The sequence below is a fragment of the Eulemur rufifrons genome, chromosome 29 (genome assembly GCF_041146395.1).
Source record: "Eulemur rufifrons isolate Redbay chromosome 29, OSU_ERuf_1, whole genome shotgun sequence".
In the NCBI taxonomy this organism is placed as follows: Eukaryota; Metazoa; Chordata; class Mammalia; order Primates; family Lemuridae; genus Eulemur; species Eulemur rufifrons.
Window position 1 is genome coordinate 39,009,335 of NC_091011.1, and position 26,997 is coordinate 39,036,331.

Here is a 26,997-nt window from a genome sequence, read left to right on the forward strand (position 1 = left end):
GAGAACTCAGAAAAACTGGAAAATCCTTCTAGACCATTCATTAGTATTGAAAAAGCAAACAGTAGATTAGTAGAAAAATATATTTCCTCCCAGCATTATATTCTACTACTAAATGTTTTAGAATTTTATTATTTTAGAATTTTAAAATTAAATCTATTTACATGTAAGCATAAGAGACTGTAGACCTGACTGTCAATTGGCTGATAGCTATCTTAGTATACATGAAAAACAAATCCACCTCAAAAAGCATGTCATTTTTTTTTTCCTCAATAAGTCAATAGATTTACACTAATACTCTGTATGTGGTTTAAGTCTCATTATATTTTTATTTTGCTGACCATGATTAGAACAACCATTTTTATTCTTGGGACAAATTTCCTAATCAGATTAAATGTGTGTGTGACCATGCATGCTGTCATAACAAAGTATACAAGCCTACAAATGTATTTTGCATTACACAAACAAAATGAATATTTTAATCTACTGTGAACACGAAACTGTGTTTGTTCATATTACAAATATTGAGGAGGCTTGTTAATATTATGAAAAGATTTCAGGTAATAACCTTTATATAGATAATCCTCCTAGAACCTGGATAGGGTTATTGGATTCATTTGCATCTTTTCAGGAAGAAAACATATTCTTTAATTCGACAAGAATATTATAAATGACTATTACAGACTAATTCTACAGGGAGTAAAAATGACATATTGCTGTGGATCTTGTTTAGTGATAATATATTCTTAAGTGCCAAAATGATTTATATTTCTGGAAAGTCTTATGAGCTCACCACAGTATAATAAGCCTCATGAAGGAGGTAGGGAGTGACTGGGTTTGGGAGGGTCGCACAGATGAGTTGGCTCATCAGTCATCCAACACTACCAGTGCAGAGCTTCTCAAGCTATTTGAGGTGAAGGGTCAGGTTTTTGGTTGGTTGTTTTTATTTTTGTTTTTGTTTGATTTCCTACTGATCCAATAACATGGCCCCACTGTGCATGTCTAGAATGCAGTTCATGCCACATGCCTCTCACCATGGAATCCAACATTTAACAAAACTGGCCTATATCCTGTTCATTGGGTTGAGTCCACCAATCGCACAGTTGCATGTTGCAACAACTTCAAATTGCTGTAAAATTGCGTCAGTACTCATTCTCAATTCCTGTTCTTAGCTCACTGCACACCCCCAACAAACAGTTCCCCTCATCCATGGATCACCTTTTGACTAGCACCATGCTAGTAGGACTTCCCGAACTGAAAAAGCAGAAACCTGAAATTGTTATTTCCTAAAGTCGCTTGCAGCCAGGTGTCTGGATGTGATTTAGATTCCAACAATTACATGCGTTAGAGCTGGGCTTGGATTCTGAACTGAGGTCAATAGGGAGAGGCAATAAAGCTTCCTGTAGCCACAGAAACAGCTTTATGAATCAGGAAAATGACAGTATGATTCTGAGGGCTGGAGTTGCTCTGGAAACTTGGCTTAGGGCTTTCTCCTTCAGCCTCTCCAATTATTTGGTAATAATACCTGGTGATGAATCCTATCTGTGTGATTACTCAGTTTATATTGTCTGTAAGAATTAGGGCTACATTGGTAATGATTAATTTGCTAATTGTAAATACTGCATAGCTTATATTTTTGGAGTGTTTGAAGTGCTTGGGGAAGTTAGCTCTAGACCAGCGTTTCTCAAAGTTTATTGTGCATATGGATCTTCTGTGGATGTTGTTAAATACAGATTATGATTCAGTAGTGTAGAGTGGGGATCTGAGATTCTGCATATCTAACAAGCTCCTAGTTATTGATGATGGTGTTGGGCTGCAGCCCAAAGTTTGATTAGCAAAACTCTAGATTAGACTAAACCTCCAGGAACAATTTCCAGCTCCAGAGCCCCAGACTACTGATGTTAGACTTCAGCAAGATGATGAGAAATTATTGTGATCATTTTCATCATTCCCTTTGGATTAGAAACAGTGGGCCTATGATGACATCCAACATGCAAACCTAACTTCCTTTTTCTTTTTCTTTTTTTGCTTTATCAGAAATAAAATTGAAAAATATTTTTTCATGTATCTGTATCTATCTATGGAGAGATATATTATACAGATACATAAATAGATATATACATAGAGAGAGAGGGAGGAGAAAGGAGAGAGAAATTAAAGAAGTCTCTTCTAAGCAAAGAAGTTTCAAACATGATTTATAGGAGACATTTTTTCCACTTCAATGGAGATATGCAGCCTACCCATTTCTAAGGGACACATATTTCTCACCAATGGCTTCTAACATCATAATTGCAGCCTATTAATTTTATCTGCTTCCTTTGAGAAGGAAAATTATCACATGGTGCTGTTTAGGGGAGTGTTGATTCAGGCCATATTTAGAGACTTTTCCTAGGGATTATCCATATCACCAAGATCCCAAGAGATTTTGCCTCCAAAAGGCAAAGAAGATGATGAGGGGAGATGAGATTTTAGATGGCAAATAGTATAGGCAAAAGTGGGCCTCTAGAACTGGGCTACCTTTCTCTGGAGACAGTGAGGAGAGGGGAAAGAATTGCAGGCTGTTGGGGAGCAGGATAAGAGTTAATTTTGGGGAAGTGACAACGCAAGAAGGAAGCAGAAGGAGTAACAGGTTATGGGAGACTTGATGACCAGATGGGAAAGTTTAGATGTGATCTGGAGAAAATGAGGGTCTTGAGAGTGTCTGTTTCAGAAGCTAAACAATGATAATGATATTTTGGGAGATTAAATAGGCAACCTTCAGAAAAAAGATATATTTTCACAGATGTTATAATCATCTTTAAATGGGCCACAGAAATAATTTTAGGAAAAGAGATTTGCACTGGTATTCTATTTTTGTGTAGAATAACCTGGATGAACCAAAATGAAAAACAATAGTTTTAATTTATCAGTTTTAATCTTGGCCTTGGAAAAAAAAGTTAAATATATTAAATAATCAGAGCTGTCAGGGATATCTGGCTCTGTCATTTCTTCTTCTTCTTTTTTTTTTTTTTTTGTTTTTGAGACAGAGTCTCACTTTGTTGCCTGGGCTAGAGTGCCGTGGCATCAGCCTAGCTCACAGCAGCCTCAGACTCCTGGGCTCAAGCAATCCTACTGCCTCAGCCTCCTGAGTAGCTGGGACTACAGGCATATGCCACCATGCCCGGCTAATGTTTTTCTATATATTTTTAGTTGTCCAGCGAATTTCTTCCTATTTTTTTAGTAGAGACAGGGTCTGGCTCTTGCTCAGGCTTGTCTCGAACTCCTAAGCTCAAATGATCTGCCCGCCTCGGCCTCCCAGAGTGCTAGGATCATAGGCGTGAGCCACCATGCCCAGCCTGTCATTTCTTGAGGAAGTCTTTAAACATGAATATTAAACTTTGTGCTCTACTAATTTATTTTTTTCAATATTTATCTAGTTACTCTTTATCCAATAAAAGGTGTTCTAAGTAACATATGTTTCTGTCTCAAAACCAAGCTTTTGTTCTGTTCAGTCATAGCCATGGGGCTATCCTGAGCATGCCACATAAATGAAAAGGAAGGTGTTGTAGTGACCATCACGTCTTCTACCAGGCTACTCTTGTGGAAGCAGATCTCACTCACACCTTTGACATCCAGAAGGGCATATTCTCATGAATCAAAATGTAAAGTTCCCCTAAGCTCTACTGTATCAACTTTTTGTGTGGCTGGAATAAAGCAGAGAATGACAGAGGATGGCAGCTGAATAATTTCATAACCATGGATGATCTGGTGACCTAATTTAGTCTCAGCAAGCATCACAAAATGAAAGTAATAAACAACACAGTGCTCAGGGGCCCACCAAGGTTTTCTGTAAGACCACATGTGAATGATGAAGGCCGAAAATGATCCCCTGCTCCTGTAGCCTTGGCTTTGAACTCTAATATGCTTGTGATTTCTAAAGGTATATTTGCCTCCAGTGCTTTCAAGTAATTCTGGCCCTTAATTCTGGGTCTGCCTACTGGACGTTTCTGCTTACTGGGTATGTCCTGGATATATCCATATTAATGCTGAACTCACTTATCAATTACAAGAAATTTGCTTTTCATTCTGTGTTCTCCATTTCAGAGAATTGCAATGCTGCTTACCAGATTGCCAAAGCTAGAAACTTGTAGGTTATTCAGTGATTTCTTTCTCTCATTTTAACTCCTTGAATTATCTACCAGCTCTTATAGTTTCTACACCCTCTTTTCTTGTAGTTTATGACTGTTTTTAGTTTCTACTACTACTGCCTTGGTTGACACCCTCATAAACCTCATAAACTGAATCCCAGAGCTGCTACTTTCTAGCTGTACAATTTGGAGGAGACGCTCAGATTCCATTTCTTCCTCTGTAAAAATAAATCATGCCTCAATAAAGCTGGAAAAAAGGCACATATATTTTAAAAAAGATTATGACATTAAAGAAAGCTTAATGATTGAAAACATGTTTTTTTTTGAAATAAGGATGCATTTAGAGAATGCCTGAATGAACTATTAAAAAATACATATTAATAAATGGATAGATAGATAGAGTAGATCTCTGCCTTACAACGTAGTTTTGAGGATTACGTGAGATATTCTAGGCAAAACTCAACATAGCACTTGGTTCCTTGTAGACATTCAATGGTGGATAACCCCACGTTCATCCTCAGACTTTGCTCAGCTTGACTATTTCCTAAGCAAGATCTTGGGAAAATTTCTTAACCTCCCTGTGCCTAGCTTTCTTACCTGTAAAGTTGAAAGGGCAATAATAGCTACTTCATAAATTTTTTCTGAGGTTTAAATAATTTAATACATTTTATACATGTAAAAATTAGAACAGTGTCTGACACATAGTAAGCATTCAATATATATTTATCATAAATATTAATGTTGTTATCAAAATCCTGAGAATCATCTTGTCTTTCATCCTGAGCCTAATAATCTATTCTCCTGCCTCACCATCAGAATCTACATAAAATACAAATATCATTTTCTTTTTGCTCCACATCTTTCAATGGCATTTTCACCCATAAGGAGGTCTTATTCTGGACCTGCATAATAACCTGGGATCTGACCTAGCTCTTCAATTTTCATTCATATTTCCACTGCTCACCCCAAACTCTCCATATTGAGGCCAGAGGGAAAGCTGTTTTCCCCCATCCCCCAACAATCAAACAACCACCAACAAAAAAATCTATTTTATCTCATAGCTCCATTAATTACCTTCATCTCAACCTGACAAATTCCAATATGTAGTTTAAAATTTACCATAGTAATTTACTACTTCATGTAACTTTCTGTGCCTCCCCTAGAAGAATTATGTGCTTCTGACTTAATTACTGTAATCTTGTCTTCTCTGAAGCCCGGAATTAAGTAGAGTTAATGCATATTTGGTAAAAGGTTTGGGGAAAGATAAACTATATATACATATGTATATACATATACATATACACACACATATATATAAAGCTACATAATCATATAAGTTAATATTGCTCTTGTGCCTATGCTACTAATTTCTCATATTTAGGACCTGTGTTGATAATTGTTAACACTTATGAGAAAAATATACTTGTTTTGGCTTTTCCATAATTACTAAGGTCTCCTTAGGACAAGCAGCACATTTTCAAAGTTCATAGATGGTACAAAGCCTGGGTCTGTGAAAGGGTGATACTAGTTGATTGACAATGTATCAGTAACTTTGGCTTCAGCTAAAAAAGTTGCTCTAACAAACTGAGGTTTATAGCCAATTTAAACTGTGAGAAGTAGGGAAGAGTGATTAAGAAAATGAGCTCTGCTTTTAGAAAATCCAAGTTCAAATTCCAGTCAACTACTTACCTGCTGTATGATCTTTCCCATGTTTCTTAACCTCGGGGAGGCTGCCTCCCTATGAAGTGAAACTAACAGTGATACCCATGTAAAAGGATTACTGAGAATATTAACTGATGTTATATGAGTTATGTTTTAAACTTAGGCTCTACCAAACATTCAAATTCACAAGACTGACCCACAATATGCTGAAATAAGAATAAAAAAAAAAAAATCACAAGACTCAGAAGGCTGCTGTAAGCCATGCTTGGCATCACTCTGCTTAGAAAGATACAGAACAGGAACCAGAACTTATGGTTATTGTAGTATCAGACATTCCTCATCTGGTGGGCATTCTCCTAGATATCCATGCAGTATAGGTCAGATGCGAGAAGATGAGTTCCACATCAGAAAGGTCCAGGAGCTACCCTGGTTTAAAAGTTTTGTTTCCACATGAACTGATATCTCTTGAAAGGATCCCACAGTCATAGCCTCCAAGGTCACCACAAGAGACAAGTCCTATTCCAAGAGTCGACACATGCAAGGAAGCCCAAAGCTGGGGCTGCTTGGCAGGTACTTATAGTTTCCCCAGTGCAGGTAAAATTTATCTAAAGGCGTCATTTTAACACAAATAATATGACCTAGTAACATAGTTAACGTTCCAACTTTCATCAGGTTTTCAGGGTAACTAACTGGAGGCAGTTAACCAATGGTCATGTTTTCTACAAAAAGCTGAAAGGGATTGTTAATCCTTTGCCCGCACATAGAATATGAACTTAATAAGTATTAGAAAAACATATTCATATGTATATGAACATAATATTAGGAAGGATAAAAAATGTATCCTAAAGGCAATAAAATATTTAGAATTTTGTAAGAAGGGAGTTATAGAAGGTATCATTCAGTCATTATTTTGCCTGATTTTCATGGGTAAACTCCTAAGTATAAGAGTGAAAACTTGATTATCACAGAGAAAGTTTTGCTCTATGGGTAGTAAGTATGTTACTACATTGCATTTGAGTAGAAATTGAATTTTGGTGCTGTCTGTTGATGTAGGGAAAACAGAGTTGATTCACAGAGCCCACCAGTCTCAGATGATCTTCTTCCTAGACCTCTCAAGTCAGACAAATTTACTGTGATGCTTTGAGCTGTAATTGTCTCCTAGGAATGCAATTTCTGTACACATGCCAGTAGGATTAAGAAGATTGAATGTGAATTGTACATTAAAATGGACCATCCTCTCTCTATGGTTGATTGCCACAGTTAAATAGAGCACCTGAATGATGAGACAGAATTATCAACACATTTTCCCATTAGACCAAATGGCTTTTCATGGCTAAAGCTGCCTGTGCCTTGTAAATATTGGTTGTTGAGAATGGACAAGAGTTCAACTAAGAATTAACACAGGCCCATCCAATTCCAGGAACACTCTTCAAAGTGCATGTGCCCTTAGTCATTGACATCCATAACATCATCTTCACCTTCATATGTTGACATTACAATTTAGAATCCAACAATCCTTTATTCAAGTAGGAATAGGTAAAATTTGAAAATAAAAACTATACTGATAAAATACATATTAGAGATATATTTAGAGGATAGCTCTACAGTCTGTGGGTATATAGACGTATATTTCTAATGCTTATGATATAGTTAATTAGGATACTCACATGCATATTGTGTATAACATCATGAATGGAAAAGTGGATATATTTGAATAAGCATGCATTAGAATGGTAAGTTACATCTAAAGTTTCAAGTGATATTAAAAATAATGCTAAGGCACATATTAAATTACTTTTTCTATTCAAAACAGTATTGTATTAAGTTATCTAGGCATGTTTATTTAAATCACTAAACAGAATGGAAATTAGCATATGCTAACAGTTCTTGGTTTCTCATTTTCTAAATTAAAATAAATCTGGAATGAGTAAAATGAACAATATGGTAAACTTAGCTTCAGCTAATTTTGCTTAATCCCCTTTATTTTCTCTTTCCTATGAATGGTTTAACAATTCTTAGAAAACAGGAGGAAATGCAAATGTTACTTTTGAGTCTAACTACTTTTGCACATCATAAATGTTGATATATTTTCAATGAAATTGGAATCACACCTCCAAGTAAAAATAAAAATGCCCAAGCTGATTGCACTCTGGAGAGGAGAAGACGAATTTCATAACTGCCTGCGAGTCTATAATGAAATTATCAATGCTCTTTTGCAGCTTTTGCCAGCAAGAGAAGCTGCCAATGACCTTCCAGTCCTGTGTGATCACCAAAGAGTGCCAGGTTTCTGAGTGGTCAGAATGGAGCCCATGCTCAAAAACATGTCATGATATGGCATCGCCTACAGGCACTCGTGTAAGGACACGTACCATCAGGCAGTTTCCTATTGGTGGTGAAAAGGAGTGTCCAGAACTTGAGGAAAAAGAACCCTGTTTCTCTCAAGGAGATGGCGTTGCCCCCTGTGCCACGTGAGTAAATAAAGAAGGGGGCAGTGTCTGCCCAAATTGCTTTTGTTCAGCTATTTGATTTCAACCGGACAGTATGTTGAGAAATAATGATTTTTACACATTCTAAGTGGAAAAATATCTCTTTACAAACACTATTTAGAAAAAAATACACACACATATACACACAGGTTTTACAGAATAAAAGTGTCTTTAAAAAGGTCTATTTCTAAATCTCCATGAAGGCTGGATTTTTAGCAGCAAATCTACGTTTATGTGTTTTCTTTAATACATAACAGGAAAACTTTTTTCTGTAAGGGGCAGATAGTTGATACATGCAGCCTTGCAGGCCATATATGTCTCTGTTTCAGTGACTCAACACCTCCATTGGAGCTATAGACAATATATAAACAGACGAGTGTGGGTATTTTCCATTAAAACTTTATTTACAAAAACAGGGTGACAGGTTGATTTGGTCCTTAGATCACAGCTTGTCAACCTCCTGTTTATCAGGTAAAATAAACTTTCATAAAATAAGTTTCTGTTACCTATTAAAATTTAGTACTGTATATACCAAATCCTGTTCAGTAGAATAAAATAGGGTGGGGGGAGGGGATGGGTGTATACCTACATGATGAGTGCGATGTGCACTGTCTGGGGAATGGACACGCTTGAAGCTCAGACTCAGAGGCATGGGGGGGGCATGGGCAATATATATAACCTGAACTTTTGTACCCCCATAATAAGCTGAAATAAAAAAAAAGAATAAAATACTACATCAAAATAATAAAACTGTAAGGTCTTTAAAGACAAAGATTGTGCTTATTAATCTTGAGTTTTTGTTTTTGGATTTTTTTTCGCTTGTTTTGTTTTGTTTTTTTGTTGTATCATTAGCATAAATCACAAGGCCTGGCACACAATAAATGTCCAATAAATGTGTGTTGAATTCAGAGTAAATAAGTCCAGTCCTGCAATATTTGGCAGTATAATGGTATTCTTTTTGTCCTTAAAAATATCATTTCCAAGATATTATTGTGAATTACCTTGTCAATAACAACATTTCACCTTATTCAGAATGTAGAATATTTATCAAGTAAATTAGAGAATATTAGTTTCTCAACAGAGATGATCTTCTCTGGAATATTCCAAACATTTAAAGAACATGCATACAGCTTGAACTTTGTGAACCAATGAGGAGGCAAATTAATACGACTACTATTACTACTAACAATAACCAACAAAAGTAGTGATGATTTATGAGATCTTCAATTTGGCAGTACTTTGGACTCGTCCATTATCCTTTGATGTAACAAGTGACTGAAAATTCCACAGAGAATTTCCTTCCGATATCTCTCCTTCCTCGCCATATAATAAACCCAAGGAAGTTGCCAAGATTTCCAATGTTTTCTCTCCTACAAGTTTCTTCTATTTTTGTCTCAAGCTAGGTGTTTTGTTCTTTATCTTTTCAGTTATTCAAACACCATTAATGAAATACATATATAACCTTGAGTCTCTTTGCCCTCCCCATTTTTGGGGGGTAGTATTTTTCTTAGAATGTGTAAGCAATTCACATTAATGAATGTCTATTCCTCTCATAGGATTTCTTGGTATGACCTAAATTGGAAGTCTATTCTATTAAAAAAATAAAATGATTATTGTAACTCCCCTGACGAATGACTTGTTTGGTGTTACTTCCACCTCCCATCTCCCCAACGAGACATCAATTATCCATGTTTCTAGAATTGACTTGAGTACTGCACTTCCTTTATAAACAAATGTCAAGTGTTGTTCCTTGATGACCCCTTCCTATAACTTTGCTGAGCCATGAATTGCCACTTATAAAAATGAAAAATAGGCATGAGGCTCAGCTTTCCTCTCATGAAACTTTTCCATTGACAGAGTGAGGCATCTAGATCAGGCATCTGAAGGCCCATTTAATCTTTTTGTCTGATTGAGATGAACATTAGCACATCCATTTATACCTAGGTGGGCTGTTCATCTGATTACTAAGGAATCATCTTGGTTAAAGTGACACAAAGTGCTACAAGAGCCATTTTCTTTGTGCTTTTAGAATATCCATTTTCCTTGTGGGGGAGAAATGCCATCACTTCCTATCTGGTTCCTTTGCTATCTCCTTCAAGCTGGTGTTGGAGTGACAATCCCCCGGCATTTCTTTCACATCACAATCTTGATAGGAGCTTTAATTGAGCATCATAGATCATCTTTCCTGTGCTCCACTGATTAGAAACGTTAGCTTTTTGCCTCATTCATCAGCACTCATCAGCGACCCTTCATGCTACAGAAAAAAAAAAAAAAAAGCATTCTTATTCTTGACAATAAAGAGAAAACTCTGAATTTTCCTGTTACATTTTTAAATCCTAACACACAATTATAATTTTGTTCCAGTATGAATAAGGAATTTTCATTCATTTTACTAAAGGCAAAACAAACGTTTGGATTCATCATCACTTAAAATGTTTTCCATTCTCAGATTCCAATCCTCCTTTGTTTATAAGCCTCAAGAAAGGGCAAGTCTGGGTTCAGCTTAATTGAACATAAAATTTCATGTTTTCAGCATTATGCTCTCTTTTCATAAAATATTTATAAGTAACTTCCAGTAGTTGCAATTAAAACCGGATCACCCTAAATTTAACCCCTCTCTAAGTGGAGCACTGCTGAGCATAAAGGAAAAGGGATTGAAACTGAATTGGCACCAGAGATGTAGTCGACAATGCTTTCTAGAGGAAAATGGCTTTTAGATTAATTCATGCGAAGAGTGGGGAAAAGTTTTATTCAGTAAATACGGTTGCCATCGCTGGCATTTTCTTTTTTCAGGTATGGCTGGAGAACTACGGAGTGGACCGAGTGCCGTGTGGACCCTTTGCTCAGCCAGCAGGACAAGCGGCGCGGCAACCAGACGGCCCTCTGCGGAGGAGGCATCCAGACCCGAGAGGCGTACTGTGTGCAGGCCAACGAAAACCTCCTCTCCCACTTAAGTACCCACAAGGGCAAAGAAGGTAAACATCGTCACTTTCTTCTCAAGAACTCACTTGGGGAGACCCAGCATGTGATTTGTCTGGTGGGATATATACACAGCCGATTGGGGCATAAAGAGCCATGTTTCTGTTTGCATTATGGTTGGTATTCACTGTGGTAAACAGTAATCCACATCATGATGGTAAGAAAAAAAATTAATGCAACACCATCTTTGATCAGTTCTGATTTACTGGAGAGTCTCTTTTTAGAGTTTTGACTTAAATGCCTCCTGACTCAACTTCTGCATCAAAATTTAGCAGGAGTAATTAATTATAAAGCTAGAATAAAAATTCATGTTGTAAGTATACACATGTAATACAATTTTGTATTCTGAAGTCCAAAATTTTCTTTATATGAGAAGTAAAACCTAGTGTTAAAAAAAATCTCATTTTGATAAAATATGGTTAAAAATAAGTTAATTATGATATTGAGTAAAATTTTCAACTTGAATCTAAAAGATGTAAATATAGATTAAAAACTATAGTAATTGAAATCTTTAGCCCAAAGGCATGACTTTTCTTTTTAACCTCTTAACTGCTTGACAGACATATCTTAGATTTTTGTTTTTATTTTAAATCTCAGTTTTGGGACCACATGCAGTAAGGGTGCAAAAGAATAAGTGAATCCGATATGCCTGGGGCTAAAAGTATATATTAATATTACTCTAAAATTCTCTTCATTATTCTATCAAGTTTATGTTAAATTAATACTTCTTTTTTTTTTTTTTTTGAGACAGAGTCTCACTCTGTTGCCCAGGCTAGAGTGAGTGCCGTGGCGTCAGCCTAGCTCACAGCAACCTCAAACTCCTGAGCTCAAGCGATCCTCCTGTCTCAGCCTCCCGAGTAGCTGGGACTACAGGCATGCGCCACCATGCCCGGCTAATTTTTTCTATATATATTTTTAGCTGTCCATATAATTTCTTTCTATTTTTAGTAGAGATGGGGTCTCGCTCTTGCTCAGGCTGGTCTCGAACTCCTGAGCTCAAACGATCCGCCCACCTCGGCCTCCCAGAGTGCTAGGATTACAGGCGTGAGCCACCGCGCTCGGCCAAAATTAATACTTCTTAAGTCCTCACAAATATGACCATTTTTAAGGGGTGCTGTAAGCAGTCTTTATACTCTCTCTATCTGAGGGATAGCAGGACTTCTATCACTAGTCCATTTAATGTGTATCAATTGGTTGCCAACAGAGTTCTAAAAATTGTGTAAGATAGTGAGGATAGAAATGGCAATGCAGGTTTAATGTCATGGAAGTCCTCGAAGTCATCATCAGGACACATAAATAAACCAATAATTATAGTACAATATGCTGTGCTGTACTACTGAGTTTTAGAATGACTGTAGTGGGATCATAGAAACAGAGCTCTTCATAGAGGAGGTGGCACTTGAGCTGAGTGATGATGGTTATACTCTTTACAGATAAGTGGGTCACAAATGCAAGAGGAAGTTTATTCCAGGCCGAGGGAACAGCATGTATTAAGGCACAATACTAAAGAAAAGCAAAACGGACAAATCTTATCGATAAAGATGAGCTTGTTGTATGTGGAAAGTTTTGGATAGGATAGGCTAAGATAGTATTTCCTAGAAAGTATTTTGGTTGGAAAAGGAAAAGAATGGGATAAAGACCCTATTTGATCCCAGCAAATAAAAAACCAAATTTAGGAGGGAGGGAATCTGAGCAAGAATGATCAGAAAAGAAGGTAAACAACCAAGAGAAATTAATATTCTAAAAACCAAAAGAAGTAATGTTTCCTCTGTCCCTTTCCAAAAGAAGTGACAGCAGGGACCAGTTATTTATGGAAGATAAACACTAAAGCTTTGCATGTGCAACTTCCAAAATCTAATTGTTCTGTATTCACTAACTTTACAATAGCATGTCAACTCATTTAGAAATTTAGCTTAGGGATACCTTTTACTACTAATATATCTTGAAGTTGTAAGGAAGTAGCATAAAACATGTAATGTTAGTACATTAATATTTTCTTGGCCACTTTCATGGCTGCGTTTTTAACACTCTTAAGTAGATTTATTACAGCAGTCCTTTCAGAGTAGTATAATTTCATTGCTAGAGGTAGATCAGATTTTAGTTTCTGAATGTCAATTATGTCCTGTAGGTTATTACTTTCAAAAGATCCTTCAGAATTCTGAATTGCTACTGGATATTTTTTTAAACCATTTTTTCATAGAGTCCACCCTATCCCTTCCAAATCACTGCAGATACCAAAAATAAAAGTCACAGAAAGAAAGGATAACAGAAAGAATATCACTATTAAGTTATATTTGTTGGACTAAAGCAAATGCCAAAGCAAAGGTCAATAGATAAGGAAGTAATTTATTCACCTAAAATTAATATTTATAATGTAAATATGTAACATGAATAACTTGGGAATTTGTGTCCTTTCATATCAAATACCAAGAATACTAATAAGCCTCTTATAATCTTTGCAAAACCAGTTGCAAACCCTAAAAGTTGCAGCTTTTATTCCTCAGAATTTAGACTACGTGAATTTCCCCCCAGGGGTACTTAACATTTCCCAGTTGATAATGTATCCAGTACACCAGCATCCCAGGGGTGACATACAAAGACTATAAATATGTGTGAATGGAGAACAATTAGACTGCGGGCTGTGAAGACTGTTGACAGTCTGTCTTCATTTAACAAATATAGAAGAATGAAAGCTTATCTTACAAAGAAAGAGAAACCTCTTTAAACAACTCCCTAACCAATCCTAGTAAGACTAGCTTCAAGAAACCTTGACTGTGTAACTGTGAACAACCTGCCCTAGGAATAACTCATTTTGTACTTAATTTGAAGAGTAAGTCTACACCGTTATTTTTGCAGATTCACACCATGTATTCTATAGATGACTTGCTTTTACGTGTGACACAAGATGTTAAAAACACTTTAACTCAAAATAAAATACTTCAAGTCAAAAATAGAATTTCTTGATACAAAAATACTGAAAGAAAGTGTTATGAAATTCACATAAACTTCTTTTATTAACTTGGCACATCATATTACACAGGGGAATGGTAATGACCACCTCCTCCACATAAAGGCAGGGAGACATTAATCACTGTATTCATTGGTGTATTTACTACTGTTAACAGACTCCCACCACACTAACCCGAAAATTTCTCATCCTTGGAACTAATATATTTAATTTCCAGAAAGTCAAAATATATATCATGAAAGTACAAAGTGTTTAGTATAATATTCAAAATGTGATATGCTATTCGTGTCAGTTGAATTATATCGTCAGAATATTGAGTAAGTTGGTGATAACATTTATGGACAATAGGAAAAATATATCTACTTGATATTGAAGAGAGTCTATAATTTATTCATGTACTGCAGCTAGCGATAGGTAACCCTCCCAATTCTGACAATTCTTCCCCCATGATATATTAGTGAGCAAAATTTCCACTGCATCACTTCCTTAGAAGAAAGACTTGACACACTTCCTACTGAGAAGAGTTAGAAGTAAAACCCTTGAAAATTTCTCTTCAGCCAGCTGATCAGAATTCCAGTAGACTATGAAGAATGTCCAGGTTATGCTGGTATGAAATCTACCCTTATTAGAATATGACAGAAAGAGATCTTGCCCATGGGGAGGTTATCTGTATGAGTCCTAGAAAGCTGATGAACATGTTGCTGATCATTGGATGCATGGAAGTAAATTGATTTTTTTTTTTTTTAGAGCTCAAAGTGAAATGAAAGTAGATTTTAGCTGCAGTAACTCCAAAATTATTCCATTTGGTACAGATTGAACATGTTTTTAGATGCCAGAAACTAAAAGTATTGGTTGTAAGGCACCACGAAGCTTATGGTGACTTATATGGTAGGAAACTGAAACAAAAACATTCCTCTGTAGAAAACATATCACACAAGCCACACTAAAATCTGGACAGAGTTTGTGGGGTTGGAGTTATTAAGAAAGACAGCCTAGATAATGAGCCTGTATGATGGCATGTAATGAGATACACCAGAAAGGATTGGAGGATCAATGGAAAGATAGTTGGAGAGAAGCCTGATTGAACTGTGAATGGATAGACAGAAGGATAAATACAGAACTCATGTTTTCCCATGTTCAGCAAAGAAAAAGGAAATAACATAGTCACACTATTCCTAAATTAAATCCAAATTATTTATCATTGTAGTCTTTTATCTACAGTTTCCACAAATGAACTCACTTTAGTCAAAGCTTTTTTGAAAAGAAAAAAGAGAAGAAAGGCTATGCTTATGGTGGCTTTTCCCTGTTATTTCAGAAAGTAAATATCAGAGTACGTCGAAGTCTAGCGCTGAACCTTTCCTATTGATCACTTTTGAAATAACAGGTAGGTGAGAATATTTCACATGATATTTCCATCAGAAACGTGTGTCAGAGAATCATGGATCTCTGATACCTAAGAGATTCTCCATAGGTTCCCTAATGTGATCCTTAAACTATCTAGGAAAGACAGTGGTTTACTTTTACTTTCTGTTTTGCTAGAAATATATTGAAGCTGTCCAATGAATAGAAATAGTTTCATGTTTTGTTTTGTTTTTTACTTTCTAGAAGACATTATATAGATGTAAATTACAGAAAAACATAAAAAAGATTTTTAAACTTGCTGACTTCTGAAACTTTCACTAGGATATCATAATTATACAAACATATATGAAGTTTGGTATGAACACTTTTGTTAAGAGTAATTAATGTAGGTATGAACACTTTTCACAATTTATCGTATTTCTAAGCACATTACTTTGGGTTTAGCTCATCTTAAAGTGGCAAATGAAAAAGAAACTAAAACATATGATGCCTACATTTTGGAAACATAGTTCCCTATGGTTACAGTGATATGTAAAAAGCACTGTGATGTAATTACAGCAAGTCCTCCAATAATGTAGTTTCATTCAACATTGTTTCATTATAATGTTGATGAGAAAAAAAATCTATTCCCACCTGGGGCCTGTGTGTGTGTGTGTGGAATTGGCATGTTTTCCCCATGTCTGTGTGGATTTTTTCCAGGTACACTGGTTTCCTCCTACACCCCAAAGCTGTGCCCGTTAGGTGAATTGGCCTGTCTGCATTGTCCCATGTGAGTGAGTACAGGCTTGTGTGAGTGTGCCTAGCAATGAGGTAGCTTCCTGTCCAGGATGGGTTCCAGCCCTGCTCTCTGAGCTGCCCAGAGAGTCTCTGGTCACCTGTGCTCCTCAGCTGGAATAACTGAGAAAATAATGATCTTTCCTGTTTTTATTAATCTTTCCATGTATAGCTCATATTTATTTCAATCTTCAGTATTAGAAGTGTTTTGGTCTTTGTTTAGAAGTTTGGTGATGTTCTTGTGAGCAGAAATATGCCATAGGAACTTAACTCTTGTTTATATCAATTAGCTGATGGTAAAATTGGTTTCATAATGCCTTGTTTTGTTTAAAATCAAAGTTTCCAAGAACCTATTGATGAAGTGAGAACTACTGTACAGAATACTTAAAGCATAGGAAATCCCCCAAGGTATCAGATCTTCCTTGGATATTAGTTCTCTGGATATCTTGTGGGAGAGAAGAGCTGCTACCTCCTGAAATTTTTCTGTGATCAGTGGATTACAAAATGGAAAGTGAGATGCCAAGAGATTTCAGCCACTAGGAGAAAAGCTAATAAAAACTCACATGCTGGGAATTAGATTAAGGTAGTTAGTGGTCTACCCAGAGGTAACTTAGAATTTTTACTGGAGGAAGAGCTTACTGATGAGACTTCAGGAAGTATTCAGCCAAAAGGCAATCAAAGAAAAATATATTGAGGCAGCTCAGAAGTCAGCTAAACATGAAAACTGTGTTTACATACCTTGACTTAGGAGGTCTTTAATGCACATTTGTTGTTTGGCATGTTTAGTCTACCCTTTTTAAATGGTGCAATTTTCTTTTAATTTGTCTAAAAATTACCTCTTGAATATTTCAAATATACCTCCCCCTTTTCAAAATTTTTTTATTTCCGGAGGAAGCCATAGTCACATTCAGCCTGCCCTTCACCACTGAATAAAGAACTATTCACACCTCTGAATTTAAATAGAGAACACATGATCAAGTTGTTAGATCAAATGACAAGAGTCAAGATTCATGAACTTCGTTCCAGTTTGGTCACTCACTTAAGAAAACATTTTTTATATATCTATTTTCTCTGTTCTAATTATAGTAGATGGTGTAAAAGTCTTTTTATTTTTCATCTCAAGGTTACATAAGGAACCCCATTCAGAAATCAGTACACCTGGTTTTCATTTCCACTTGGCCTTGTATTTGTGTGCATGTTACTTAACTTTATTTGCCTGAACATACCTATTTATAAATGACTCCTCTGTTCCTATTTCAGAAATATGGCAGGCTAGATTACCTGAAAATCATCCTTTACAAAACACCTAGACATACAGGATACAATGTTGTTTTAAATGCTTTTAAAGGGTAGAACTGTCTCAATTAACTAAATGATTCCCCAGAACAAAACAGCAAGGTTGAGCTGATGCTTTCTGTGGCTGGCCTTGGGTGGGGATAGTACACAGGAGGGTTACACATTCTGGGAGCTTAGGAGGAGTGAAGCTGATAAGGAATTATAATACAGAACTTTTTTGGAGAAAGAGATTTCAAGCAGAAATACTACATTACTTCATTAACCTCAAAGGGTTGGTTATAGCATCAAGTGAGTAGAGAAACTTAACTTACCTGTAAAGGTAGATGGCAACTAAGCAGACCAGCCTCAGCCTCAGCCTCAGCCTCAAGTCAGGGGAAAAACAAGCCTCTCCTAAGAATTTCAACTATTGGCCTATCCTCACACTAGTTTTAGTTTCAAATTTATGGTTTCTTCCATGAGTCCAAAGACTACAAAGCTGAGAAATTAATGTATGAAATGGTATCAGGTTAGTGGTACTATTGGGGTGCCTGAAAGAAACAAAAGAAAAAACTCTCTAAAGGAGAATACCTTAACCTAAGACACATGAGTTCCCCTGAGAAACTGCACCATCCAAAATTATGAATTTTTCAAGGAAAAATAGTACATCATAATGGGATTTTAAATACCTAGCAAATAGTAGGTTTAGACTCTCGAGATTAGAACTATTGTACAAATAACAGATAGAAACCATAAAATACATATGCTAAAACTTTTTAAGGATATAAAGGAAAAAATTTAAAACATGAAAAATAATGAATCACAATGAAAAAGAGCAGATTAAAAACAGAAATAGTAGTTCTAGAACTGAAAAATACATTTATTGGAAATAGATAGATAGATTAGGCAGATTGAGTTAAAGAGTTATTAGTCAACTGAAGACAAAAGTAAGGAATTTATTCAAAAGTAAGGAAATTATTCAATATGCAACACTGTGAATAGAGGTTGAAAATAAAAGCAAGGATAGCAGTCAAACTGAGTTGAACAAGAGAGAAAGGGAGAGAGAATTTTCCAGAACTGATGAAAGATAAGAACAGTATCAGAAAGAAAACAACAATTTCTAAGCAGAGTGATAAAATATCCACACCTAGATACAGTGTAATGAGTACTAAGATATATTAGAAGAAATCCAGAGAAGGAAAAGATTATATACAAAGGAATTAACAAATTAACAGGGAAATTCTCAACAGTTACATAAAAACAAAGTAACTCCAATGATATATTCAAAGTATTAAGAGAAAAACTTAACATTATTTACCCAGCTACTTAACATTCAAAAGTATGGGAAAAAGTAACACAAAGTTGAAAGGGACTACCTCTGATAAATTCTCTTACTGAAAGATTGCTAAATGATGATGTTCAGAAAGAAGGAAATTGAACCAAGAAACAGTGATTCAAGATGAGCAAAGAACAGGGTAAATACCTGAGTAAGCTAAATAAGCATAGATATGTAAGAAGCGATACTAATAATTATGATGTGCATTAGCTAATGAAAAACAATAATATATGACAGGAGGAAATGATAAGGAGTATATTGTTCGGGAAAAGGGTGAAAATACATGTCATCATGCTTGTTAAAAATTAAGGGCAATTATTAATAAAAATATACATTTTAGTTTAATAATTATTAATATATTTTTATAATTATGTATTGTTATACAACAACATGATCAATTATTAATAATTAGATAATGTGCACGTGTATTTTTTCCTATCTAATAGAGGAAATAAAAGGAGCTAGATAAAATTGAATCAGTTCAATAGAAATCCTAAATAAGAGAAAAATATTACTCATTTTTCTCTTACATAGATGATTTAATACCAAACGAAGCCTGGGAATGGAGCTTTAAAATGTAAAAGTCAAAGATTATTATTGAAAATGATTTTTAGTTATAAACTGCATCTATACCAACCAAGTCTATTATTTAATGCAAATGTTTACAGTTATCAAACTAAGACTTTGGATATTTACTCCAAACATTCACCACTGTTGGCAAATATACAAACAGACTAACAGATCACATATTATATTTTCCCAATCAATAATACCATCTTTATGTACAAAGCACAGCTGAAAATTATATTTTATCAAGAAAATAACGAGATTAACTTCAATTATATTTGTGTACAATGCCAAAACTATTTAGAAGAATTAATGATTGGCCCAATTAAATGGCATTTTATAGAAAATTTTCTTGGATAAATACATAATGCCCAGAATTTTCTCCAATATTTTCAGAGTGAAAGATAATCTTTACAAAGATAAAACTCACTAAAAATTATGTTACCAAATTGATACTGTTCAATGAAGCATGAAAGCAATTTGCAAACTTTTAGAATTAAAGAATAAATACATGTAAAAGTTTATGAGGATTTCAAACCTATTTCCCTTTCTATAATTCTAATTTTTCTTTGTTTGCTAATGGGAAAGACGAGTGACATTGGCAAAGGAATTATTACCCAGAGAAAATAATAAAATTCATTGCATAATACTGGTGTCTTGGACAAAGTTATAGATGATGTGCTAATAAAGTATATGAGTGATATAGAGCTAATAAGGATAAAACATTGAATAATGATTGTATCACACAATAAGATATTAAGCTAGAAATAATGGACTATCTTCAATAATATAAAATATTAATATAATGAGTACTTATAAACACCTACACTTAAGTCTCATATGCCCACTATAAAAGAAAATAGTAGTAATAATACTGATGATGGGATGATAATGGCAATGTTAATTGCATTTATTAAGACACTGTGTTAATTATTTGGTTGCCTCAAAGATTTAATGCTTTTTGGGAATGCCCAATTGGAATCAAGTACTTATTGGGAATGCCCGGTTGGAATCGAGTACTTAATGTTAAACTCATTCTGTGTCTGTTCTCCCGAGTGTTACTCTTCTGCATGTCAATCACAGTCTGATTGAGGAAGTCTTATAAATTTAGATATCTCATTTATTCTTTCAGTCACTCAACAAATAATTATTGAACAACTATTAGGTTATGTCACTGATTTAAATGTTGAAGACAGAATTTTTAAGAAGCAGATATTATCCCTGTCATCAGGAAACTTAATAGTAGCCCTGTATTTATTTACTACTTTGTTTATTTGGAGTTCAGGCTGACCCTTCACAAGGCTGACGTGGGTAGATTTCTATGGATATGTCAGTTTGGAGCTCTCCAATTAAGCCCTGAGAGTGAACTACACAGTGGTCCATCCTTAATCAAAAATCTTTACCCTTATTCATCAGGTGAATTACTAATATTTTTCTCTAAAGCATGTAGCCTCAAAATGTGGTTTAAGAATCACCTGGATGCTTTAAGAAAATGCAAAAATTCCTATATGTTACCCACTGGGGTTGTTATTCTATAGGTCTGGAGTGGGTGCAGGAATCTGTGTTTTTTATAAGTGCTATCATTGATTATAATCAGGAATTGATGTTACCATAAAGCTAATGAAAGTCTTTTTAAAGGCCCTTTCCAAAGCTTTGGGAGGGACTGGTATGGGAGGAAAGGGAGCCCAGGTTTTCTGGGACCCCCAAAGATTATGCAATTTAGGGAATCCTAATTATTACAAAACAAAACCAAATTTCAAAATTCCAAATGCAAAATTACTCACTCAGGTCTCTGCCAGAGCCTCAGATGGGGCCTGTGCATATCAGGGGCTCCAAATCTAAGCTTCGTAGGCTTCTCAATAAATCTTCCCCTAATACTAACATAGACTTTTGGCTTCTATTAAAGCCAATGAGAATTGCCACTTTAAGAGACAGAAACACAGGCATATGTTTCCTGAAAAACCTTATTTCCCCATAGTTCTAAAGGTAAGACTGGGGAGAATGGAGTGACTGGAAAAAATCACTATATATTTTAGGAAGTGAAGTGGAACTTTCAGTTTTAATTTTTGTCTTATATATACTCCTTGAGCCCCAGTTTTAGGTCTCTGACAAGTAAATCTTTAGAAATCCACTATACCTGGCAGTATTTAAGCTAGGAAACTGGGGAAGGAGAAAACCCAACACTCTTTCAGATACTGTTTCATCTTACTTCATACCTGTAACCTGAGATGGAAAGAAGCCTAGGTGTTGCACAGGACTTTCCATTAATGAAAGAAAGATGGTGGATAAAATGTCAACCTAACCTGACACTATCAAGTGACTGTAGTATGTGTGCTTTTTGTAACCCTTAAGCACTTATTTCATCAAGTCTGTTGTAGATGAATGATAGCACCGGGAGGAATTTTGAAACGAGCACTCAGGGATGTGCACTGGTGAAGGAATAGCATTTTTTCAGAGGCACATTCCTACTATCAAAGATATAAAAGAAATGGTTTGTGGCTGGGGCTGGCTGTTCCCTGCCTGCTTGATGATTGCTCAATAGGGAGTAGCTACTCTCTCCAGTGTTAACAGAGGAGTACAAACTACATTGTGGAACTCATTAATATTTATTCCTTCTAAAAGCAATGGGCAATAAAAAGGGAAATAAACCAGGGAGAATAGCAATGGGAAAAGGAAGCTGTAACAACAGATTCATCTTGGAAAGATCACACCATTTATTGCACATAAAAATACACTCAAAATACAAGGATCCTTATTATTATATTATTAGTCTGGAATCCACTAAAAAGGCCTCTAATTGGGTGAACTAATTTAAGAAAAAAACTGCACATTAAATGCAATTCAAGAATTCAAAGTAGTATTCTGTATTCTTGTATTGTATGCATTTGATGTACCTCTTTACAATTTTACATTTTCTATATTCAACAAAGCTACATGCCCCCAGTGTCAGAGGCTGTGTTGTATTTGTGGATGGACAACTCTAAGCTAAGGATCATGTGCCTATTGCAACGGAAACCATTGACATCTCTGTTTTGCTGCTCTTCTATTTTCTGCCTTGAAATGCCTTCAACCACTGTCCCAATTATCCAACTATCTCTTACTATTTTAGATAACCTTTTTCAAACTGTAAGACCTTAATGATCTTCCTTCATCTAAAACCTATAGCCCTCTGTACTCAATTACATGATTTGCCATTTGATTATATATGATTCTATACTATTCATGCCAACTTTCCAAAATTTTAAGCCTCTGAGAGAGGGTATGAGGGAGCGTCCCCTTCACCAAACTTCTTTAGTGCAACCTGTTATTCTTATCAGGGTTCTGGGTACATTTGCTAATTGTGTCATTTAGAAATGTCTTTTAAAAAGACAGAGAAATCCCTTTATTTAGAGGATGTTGACTTCCTGGACATTTAATTGATAGGATTTCATTTTGAATTAACCTATCTGCTTCACTACATTCTTTCCCTCCTTTGTTTTTCTTTCCTCTTCAAAGGCTTAATGAGATAACATATGTAAAACATTTCCTAGCATAAGAACTTGCATTTATTATATGCCCAATGAATATTAATTGCTTTTGTTTATGTGTTTACTTTTCTGTTTAAATTGAGCAAAAGACAGGAATTTTTTTAATAACAATTTCTCTTCAAACTTTTAGTATACAATAAAAGCATAATTGTATACTGGCTTTGCTATTTGATAAACATAATGATGTATAATGCATGGAGTCTCTTTATATGTGTTAAAATCCTGCCACGTGCTTACATTATACATGAAATTGCTCCTTTCTTGGAAAATGTAGACCTTTTCCAAAGCTTTCTTTGTATTATTTTAGAGTTAAAAGAATTATAACTAATTTTACTTCTGTAGTTATGGGAGACAGAATAATTATAGCTTCCCTTCCTCTGTGACTCAGAATCCTTGAGAAGTTTAAGCAGTACCCCTTTGCCAAAGGACTCTGAAGGAATAGCTTTGTAATAACCCCGGGATTGTTTCATTACTTGAAAAACAACACTTTCACCATTACAAGAAGGTTTAGAAAAGAGTCTTAGTGTTTTACATGTCCTCAGCTAGATCTGGTTAAAGAGCCTTAGATCAATTAGGTTCCTACTCCATTAGAACCAAAGTGCTTTGAAAATAAAGAGTCATGTTTTTACCTAAGAAAGCTATTGATTTATTTCTTACTGTCTTCTAAACATCTATGGCAAGAGGATAAGCAAAGTAACTAACATATTGTGGTAGATGGTGTTTTCCCATTAATACGTGACTACATGGATAATTAGAAAGATAATTTTCCCAAACTTAGTAAAACAACAAGCAACAAAGCATGTACTCAATGCCGGTTTTTTGACTCCAAAATCTGCACTCTTTCCAGGGATACTTCCTTGCCCTGTGATTTTGCTTCAGAGCAAATGCACTGGGTACAGTCACTGTCCACAACATTACGAAAATCATCAAAGGTCCATTACATTGTATTAGCTGATAATGTCTTTGTTGCAGAAATAAACAAATAAGAATGGCCTAGAGATATGCTTCTTATCACAGAAAATCGAAGGAAAACTAAGCATAATTTAAGCCCTTTTTAGGAGCCAACTCAATTAAGAAGTTCTTTCCCTGACATAGTTCCGTAAGCTCAATGTGGAGTCTTGTTCACTGTTATTTGAACCACTGTTATGTTGAACTATATGAAATTGCTATTTTTGTAGGTCAAGAACTGTCAATTAGTGGCAATTTCATATGGTTCTACTGAAAAAGTACCTTTGATGTATTATATCAAGTCACCTGGTGTGAACTGCTCTCTGTCCCAGACGTGGCACTCTCAGAATCAAACCCACAAATATTAGCCATGAATTATGGTCACTGTTACCATGAGAACGATATGCATCTGTGTTGTATGAAGTGTCCTTTAGATTTGGCAATGGTGGTCTTCTGTAAAAATATGTAGATTTCCCCATAGTAGACTGTTTATGGGAAAATAATTCATATTGTGGTTTGAAAGTGACTTGAATTCATCAAGCAACATTTACTCTATGCAGTTAGGAAAAAAAATCTCCTGCATTCAATGATGTGATTTTTAATACTTAAAATGTTACATTTTGTTATAGATAAATGTATATAATAAACAGAAATAAAGTAATTTTGAGGATAAATGGATGAGGAATGTGGGGCAAAGGAAAGTTACTGGTAGAAAGAGGATATCAAACCAATAATTAATATAATAGTGCACAAAATGTGTGCTGTAAGAGTCTGTGAATTTCTTGAAGTAGACCATGAGTTCTGGCTCTAAGCTTGTACTAGCCAATGTAAACAGGAACACCGGATCAATTATGAAATTCACAGCTTGCATTAGACAATAGAAACCAGTTCTAAAGGAGAACGACACTTCCTGGTTCTAGGGTCAGAAAGAAAATTCACCAGTGGGCCTTCATAAAGAGGACACTGTAACTGTATTGAATTACAACCTCATTAACATCTTTACGATAAACAGTACAATGAATTTTATAAGGAAGCTTTTTTTTTACGCCATTTTCTTCAACGTAGGCCACTAACATAAATATCAAAGTGTAAAGGCAAATAAGTGGAAATTAATATGATATTGTATAGATTTATAGGTCCCTGTTAAGCAGAATAACCCAGGCATAGAGTTCAAAATGGAAGTACTAAATGAGTGGATGCACAGCTATTCCCTCAGGCAAGAGAGGTTCCTTGCATACACTGACACAAGGATCTGGGGTACAGCTATTCTGGTTGCTACTTAGGTGCAGTTAAATGAAACGCAGAGACACATTTTCCAACTATCGTTTAGGTGAGGATAGGATTAGCATCCTCATGTGAAAATTAAAAGGCTTGATGTAGACATAAGATTGCATAAAATATTATTACACTTCTATAGGGGATGAGTCCAGGCCTAACTGGATACAGAGAAAAGAAAAAAGTTTATCTAGGCACAAATAAGGAAAATCAAAAGTCCTTAAATCTATTCTATAGCTCATAACCTTTTGCAAAAACCTGAAACAGATGCATAGTAGACCCAGCATCAACCACAATGTCATCTCTTAGAGGAAATAATCTAGCTTTCTGGTATCTTCTTCAAGATAAGTAAAAATCTGTGAAACTAAATGAATTAACTTGAAGTAGTAATGACAACGAAGAGGAAGAGGTGGAGGATAAAGGGTGCTTACTCTATGTGAGACACTAAATGTTTTACATTTATTTGCTTCACCACAAGCCTATGAAATAAGCACTATTATTTTAAATATTGAGGTTTAAAGAGGTTAAATAATTTTTAAAGGAATGTAGCCAGTAAATGTCATAACCAAGATTGTGAATCAGAGAAGTCTGGCTCCTGAGCCGTGGTCTTAGCCGCTGTGCCATGGAGTATAGGGTTACAAATTGTAAGCCAGTTTGATGTTGGGAAATAGCTACCTGACCTCCAAGTGATATTGGTTTTACAAATACGTGCATTTCTTTTAAATAGTAATTTCATCTCAGAGCTAATGGTCTAGTAAGGTTACTCCTATTTAGTGACAATAAAACTGTGCTGTACAGGTATGATAATGTTTATGTTTCTATTTTCTATGGCAGGAAGGCATTCACTCATTCATTTATTGAACCCATATTTCCTGAGTGTCTTTTATGTCCTAGGCACTGTACTAAATGCTGAAAATAGAGACATGAACAACACAGTAAAGATTCCTGCTGTCACAGAGTTTATTTTTAATGGAAGGAGACAAATTATATGCAAAGAAACAAAATAAGAAAATATCAGCAATAAGCACTATGCAGAGGATTAAGTTAGAGTGATGTGAAAGAGAATGATGACTGGGTAGTGAAATTATTTGGATCACCAGGTTTTGTTTAGATTCCCAAATTTATATGTCTAGCCCAAAATTCTCCTCTAAGGAACAAACTCATATTGATCTTCTATTTGACATCTGTAATCATAACACTGAGGTATGCTTATCTCTCCTCCACAAAATAAATGTTTTAAAACAATGTCAGAGTATGTATGTATGAAAATAGTACAAGCTCCATGGTCTGTTAAATAGATGTTTTAAAATAAATTCCTTAAAGCTGCTTTGGGTAAAAACCATTAACAGAATACATGACACATAGTAAGTATTCAGTAAATATTTACTGAATAAATAAATATTAATAAATGGACTCAGTAATGAAACTCATGGGTCAATAAATATAATTACCAACTAATCTTTCTTCTGTTCTTCTCATTTTTTTTTATTAGAAAATTAATCTAAAAACCATTTCCCTCCAGAATCCACATAGACTATATCTACGGTGTACAGTATAGGCAGGGGAAAAGAATAAAGTATTCAAACTCAGCTTGTATGTTGTCATAAGTGAAAATGGGAATGTAGACTTAGAAAAATTTCCAGAAATACATAACCAGCAGAAAGAGGAAATACCACTGAAGAAATCATTCTTAATATTCTTATGGCCAAAGACAATA

At 35.2% G+C, this 26,997-nt stretch overlaps 1 protein-coding gene across 1 annotated transcript in view; it reads left to right on the forward strand.

Moving 5' to 3' along the window:
• The window catches only part of THSD7A (thrombospondin type 1 domain containing 7A), a 400,790-nt gene that overhangs the window by 211,230 nt on the left and 162,563 nt on the right, over nucleotides 1–26,997 (forward strand). Inside the window, exons 3-4 of the mRNA XM_069462088.1 lie at nucleotides 8,006–8,254; nucleotides 11,066–11,247. Of these exons, the coding sequence (XP_069318189.1) occupies nucleotides 8,006–8,254; nucleotides 11,066–11,247 (431 nt within the window). The remainder of the gene's footprint in view (nucleotides 1–8,005; nucleotides 8,255–11,065; nucleotides 11,248–26,997) is intronic.